Source organism: Apaloderma vittatum, unplaced genomic scaffold, assembly GCF_000703405.1.
Source record: "Apaloderma vittatum isolate BGI_N311 unplaced genomic scaffold, ASM70340v1 scaffold16660, whole genome shotgun sequence".
NCBI classification, from domain to species: domain Eukaryota; kingdom Metazoa; phylum Chordata; class Aves; order Trogoniformes; family Trogonidae; genus Apaloderma; species Apaloderma vittatum.
In genome coordinates this window covers 1,673-7,461 of record NW_009696353.1, presented here as the reverse complement: position 1 = coordinate 7,461, position 5,789 = coordinate 1,673, and the positions used below count along the sequence as shown (strand labels likewise).

General features: G+C 49.1%; 1 protein-coding gene across 1 annotated transcript in view; it reads left to right on the top strand.

Moving 5' to 3' along the window:
• The window catches only part of LOC104277823 (integrin beta-5-like), a gene marked incomplete at both ends in the record, with an annotated part of 7,218 nt that extends 6,919 nt beyond the window's left edge, over positions 1-299 (top strand). Inside the window, one exon of the mRNA XM_009874594.1 lies at positions 1-299. Coding sequence (XP_009872896.1) covers positions 1-299 — 299 coding nt within the window.
• Positions 300-5,789: the final 5,490 nt, after the last annotated feature.

Below are 5,789 nucleotides of genomic sequence, written 5' to 3'. Positions count from 1 at the left end.
CACCAGCCGAGCTGCCCCAGCCAGCGGCAAGTGCAGCGGCAACGGGACGTACACCTGCGGGCTCTGCGAGTGCGACGCCGGCTACCTGGGGGCCAAGTGCGAGTGTGAGGAGGGTGCCAGCGGGGACATGCACCAAGCCATGTGCCGGGAGGCAGAGGGCAAACCCCTCTGCAGCGGGAGAGGGGAGTGCAGCTGCAACCAGTGCCTCTGCCACGAGAGCGAATTCGGCAACATCTACGGGCCCTTCTGCGAATGCGACGACTTCTCCTGCGCCAGGTACAAGGGAGTCCTCTGCTCAGGTAGGAGCCCTCTCCTCAGCTTTGCGGGTATGGGGAAACCGCCCCAAAATTGGGGAAAGTTCCTGCAGGATGCGCCTGCTGTACCTGCTAGAATCTGCTTGATTTTTAGAGGGGTCTGCACTCCCTTTCTTCTCCTTACGGAAAAAAAGGAAGGAAAGGTTGAAGTGCATTCACGCTAATGAACAAAAACTGTGTTCTCCCCATCAGGACCAAATTTCCAACATCAGAGTGAGAAGCTTTCTCCTCACAGGCTTCTCCTCTGCCTCGGTCCCATGGAGATGAGCAGAGTCTTGGCCTCAGTGTTCTTGTTTTGACATAACCGTGCACATCTCTTGCACATTGAAGTGTATCCCTAGGAAAGAGTAAACCAGCACAGGCTTGAATCTTCTGAAGTTTTCGGCATCTTCTTAGATTGGATTTCTTCTGTGTGTGCCATCCTTCCCTGCGTAGGCAGAAATAATCTTTTTTTCAAAGACAAAGCATTTGAATTAATCCCCTGGTGCAGTGCATGGAAAGGTTGTGTTTCAGTCTGTTACTTATTAGAAAATCCTGAAGGCATTTTACATATAGATTTTTCTGCCCACTGGGAAAATGGTTTGTTCACTGGGAAAGATCTAGCCAGTGGCTTTTCTTGAGCAAAGGTAGAGGAGTTACTTAGCAGTTTGCTAAAATGGCTTTAATTCCGTGTCAGCCCAAAGTCACGTAATGTACCTTGCACATAATTGCCTGGATTAGCCTTTGAACATAATTTCATCAGCTGGAGCTTGGCAAAAGGTTATTCTTTAAAATTTGCCTGCTTTCAGGCAAATAAAATATTTCCTTAACTGAAAATCTTGGACAAAATTTCGAAAACAAGTGTAAGCTTCGAAAAATAGTTACTTTTCCATGTTTTCTCCAGGGACACTGTGGGTTTTTTCCCCGATGTCTCTCCTGCAGTCCGTGTTTCTGAGCTGGGCAAGTAAGTGATGGAGCACCTTGTGTTTGCCAGTTTCTGGCTGTTTGAGACAGCTGTGGTGTTAGGTGGGTAGAGGATGTTTTCCCGTAGCCTGATGGCCTGCGCTGCTGTAGATGGGGCAGGCCATACCCCGGTTTTTGGAATTGCCCTAGGGCTCCTGGTTGCAGAGCAGTGAAAATGACCAGTACCACTTCCCACACGGACTGCACCAGGCTGGGAGGGCTGCGGCTTTCCCTGCTGATGCAGGAGCGGAAAGAGGGGTGTCAAGCAGGAAAGAAGTATCTGAAAAAATTAACTTGGGAGGGAAAAAATTAACTTAGCTGTGAAGTAATTAAGAGCAGTATTGCCTGGGGGCTCTCCATATGACCATATTGCTTTGAGAGCATCCAACCACCCAAAAGGAGCATGTATTTAATAGCAAACAGGGCAGCAACGTTATAAAGAGAGCTTGGGAGTTACTGGTGTAGTGGTTGGTGTTGTAAGAGAAAGACACCCTTTTGCTCGAATTTCCTTTTCATCAGGAGAGCCAGGGCTCTCCCGCTTCACAGGAAAGCAAGTTGTGTGTCATCCGGTGCACCTGCTTTCTTCTCTCCCTGGGGAGGGCTTGTGGTGCTGGAAAGAGCAGCGTAGTTGGTTTGGGATTTGCCGGAGTTTTTTACAAGTCGTTTAAAAGTAACTTTTACAGCTATGAACAAAAACAAAGGGCAGGCTGAGGCCGAATGGCCTCTGCTCCAGGGGTGGGATGGAGTCTGGCACGGCTGCGTGGGATGGGCTGGCTCCCCTTGTGCCTCCTGGTATTTCTATTACTGTTGGTTTCTTGGCTTTTTTTTGTTCGCTTGATTTTAAATTCCAGCAGTTATGATGCTAAATCTGAGCTGTAGCAAGCACCATGCCATTGACATCACATTTTGAAGTGGTTTTGTCAGACCAAGAGGCTTGGGGCTTCTCCAGCCCACCAAAAGTGTCTGAGCTTGCACAGTGGGGCTGTGCCCAAAGCTGCCCCTGTCAAACAGCCCTCTGCTGCACAAGCATCTCTGGTGGCTTCCAGCAGATGCACGCTCTCTCCTCCCTACAAATAAAATGGGGCCTTCTTGAAAAAGACCAGTGTTTAGCTCAGTACTGAACATCTCAGTCCACCAGAACATGTAGGTTTGGCAGCCAGGGAAGTTTGTGTCACATCTCGGGTGCAGGATGTCTCCCGGAGCGGTTATGCTGCTTTTCCTCCTGCAAGGGGAAGAAATGACACCCTGCCCTCCCTCTGCCTTCTCCTGGGCACCTTGTTTGTCCCTGAAAGGCCCCAGCATTGTGGTGCCCACCACTCTCACAGGCTGAATCCCACAATGAAGGAAGAACAAGTTTTAGCAAATGCAGAAACCAAAAAAAGCAACATGGAACGAGCTGTCATCTTCATAGAATCATAGAATGTGTTGGGCTGGAAGGGACCTTTAAAGGTCATCTAGTCCAGCCCCCCTGCAGTAGAGCAGGGACATTATTTTTGTGTCCGTACTTGTTTGGGAGTTGGTTGGCTCAGATCCATGAGGGGAACTCATCACTGTTACCAAGGGCTGTATGAATCTTCTAGTAGTGCAGAAGGCACTTAATGCCTCTCAGTGCATGTCTGATGACTATCTTGAACAGTGTTTTCACTCCAAAGGAACCCAACCTCATTTTTAACACACAGGCTCTGGTGTCACCCATTAAATGCGTTTATGCCTGCCCAAACTGTTGAACAAGGTGGTATCATGAGCCTCTGAGTGCCCATCCTGGACAGAGCAGGTGGGAAAGCAGCCAGTCCAGCCCTACCCACGGCTTGGGGGTGCACAAGGAGGAAAGCATGGTTTTCCAAGCTGAGAAGTAAAAAATCCACACATGCAAAATGCACATAAATGTCCATGCTTTTTGCATGTCTCAGCTCAGAGGCACTGTGAGCCCGTCACCAACCAGCCTGGATGTTTCTTCCTTTGACAATTCAGAGAGAAGCTGTCCCCACCGAGTCACTGCCATGGCACAGGGCTGGGCAGCAGCTTGTGCTCGGGCATCCCATATTCCCAGGGAAAGCCACAGTGGGGTTGAAATAGTCTGAAATGAGCTTTGAGCTTCTTGTCTCTTGGTATTCAGTCCTTTGGCCAGCAAAAGCATTTTCATTCCTGGATCCATTTAAAAATATTGGCACCTTATGTTGTCAGCGTTTGAGAGGAGAGGCAGTGCTGTGTACAGCTCCTCTCCTTTTGTAGAAGTGGAGAAAGAGATTTCAAGTGGGAGATAATCTAAAGGAGAAGCGAGAATTTAATTCGTGCTGGTGGGAGATTTAACATGCCTCCTGCATCTGTGAGAGGGGCAGGAAAAGGAGCCGTTTATAACACATTGTAAATGTTGATTCAAGTTGCATCTAACTCTTTCTCAAAGCCATTTAGTCACTGATAAGTGGCCTTTATTCTCCTGCTCCCCAAGTCGAGTTAACAGCTCCAGAGCAGCTGTGTCAAACCATTAATCCAGCTCCTGGAAGGGCCATTGGGGGTGGCTTGCAGAAGTGCTCTGTTCCTCCAGAGGAGATGCGATTGGGCTATCCATGGCATCATGCTCCAACAAAGCAGGCAGTCGCTTCCTAACCCCTGAATGCTTTGCTCCCCATTTTTCTCCACTCAGAGAAGCTGCCCTCTTGCATTGAGCCCATTAGTACATCATTTTGGTCTCTACTCTGAAATGTGGGTGGCTGCAGGAGCGGGGAACAGAGCCCTCCTGCCTGCAGCCTGCCCTCCCTCCTGCCTGCAGCTGGGCTGAGGAAGGGGCGACTGGCTGCACAGCCCAGCAGCTTTTGAACCCCTTGGCTGCCTGCCAGGCAGTTTGACAAAGGAGGAAACATCTCGGCGCTAATTGCATTCCTGAAGGTCCCATAAAACTAAGTGACAAGAGGGAGGAGAGGCCCCTCTGAGGGCATCACACGTTTGCCTCTGATGAAGAGAGACTGGCTCGCCAGAGGCCAAGCTTTGTTAGCTTCAGTGCTGCAGACCTGTTTTATTCTTGGCAGGGGAGGCATGCAGAGTAGTACAGCGTCAGCTTTATTCGGGTGTCTCTAGAGAAATTTCCCCTTAGCCATCACCGCTCCTAGTGTGGGTGTCATTTACGCACTTGTCAGCCCGGGACTGTGGCTGTGCTCAAGAACATCGCTACCACCAAAACCACTTCAGAAACTGCTGAGGACGTACAAGTCCTTGGTATTTATTTCTGAATGCTTCCCTTTCTTGGTTTTATTAAATGAGGAAGCACTGTGAGCTTTTAGCCTGTCGTAAGGCCCAGTGAGATCAGGCTTTTCTGTTTATTCTTACACAAATTCATATTAAAAATCTCACTCCTCCTTCTGCAATTTGGTTTTGGCATTCCCCTGTCCTGGGTGCCCTAAGTGCATTTAACAGCGTGGTGGTGTTTGCGGGAGGTGTGGTGGGCCGATGGCTCTGGTACCAGCCTTTTCTAGTTGTCAGTAGAGCCCCGTGCTTTGAGATCAATGCTCAGGCTTGATGACACCACTGGTATTCTCCACCCAGGGATTTCTTGTGGGGTCTGTTGCCTTATAAATCACTGTGCCCATGGACACATCTTATGGAAATAGACATTTTTCCGTGCTTACTTTTGTGGTTATTATTCACCTGCCCCATGGTAGTGCCTGGATGGAGGATGCTGCTGTACATGTGAAGGCTCACAAGTGAGAATAAACATGATCCATCTTTAACATTTTTTTACTTGTCTTAATTATCTTCATTCCTAGTGTGTGTGAGCTTTTACCAGAAGCTGCTGCTAAGAAAGAAATGGGTAGTATTTGATATAAATGTCCGAGGTGCAGGTGATGGGTTGAGCAGGGTTTGGGGAGGGAGGAGAGCTTGCCTGTGCCTGCTGTCTGTGGCACTGCCAAGGAGAGGGGTGCTATTAAGGAAGTGTAATCCCTGCCAGAAGGGAAGAGGGTGGACTGCAGCAGAAGGAGGATAGGGAACAGAACCTAAACCACATCTGCAATGTTTTCTTTCAAGTCTTGTCAAGTCTTGTTATCTTTAGGTTTTTGATTTGGGGAATTTGTGGGTTTTTTATTTAGTTTGTGTAAGAAGGTGGAATCTGAGCACTGCATAGTAAAAAAGGACCTGAAGGGGAGAGACAAAAGGACTATATAAGATATGGGAGTTAAAAATAATCCTTTGGTTGTTGCTAAGTGCTTGTGTAGCTGTGAACCATGCAGCTGCAGAAGAGATGCGGCTCCGTTTCTGGGGCAGCTGCCCTGCAGGTCAGTCCTGCTCTGCTCCCCAGGCTGGAGGAGAATGGGGAACACGTGACTGCCAGCATTTCTGAGGCTTATTTTGGTGACAGAGGATGCAGTGTCAGCTCAGGCCACTATCACACAACCTTATGGTGCTGGTTGCTTCGTTAGAGGTCCCAGTCATTAGCAGCAGGTGGAAGGCTCGCGAGGGGCCATGCAGTGGCTGCATGTGCTGTCGGGGCTGCAGGGCATGGGAGGGCAGTTTGGGGTGAGCCAAACAATAAAATCTCTG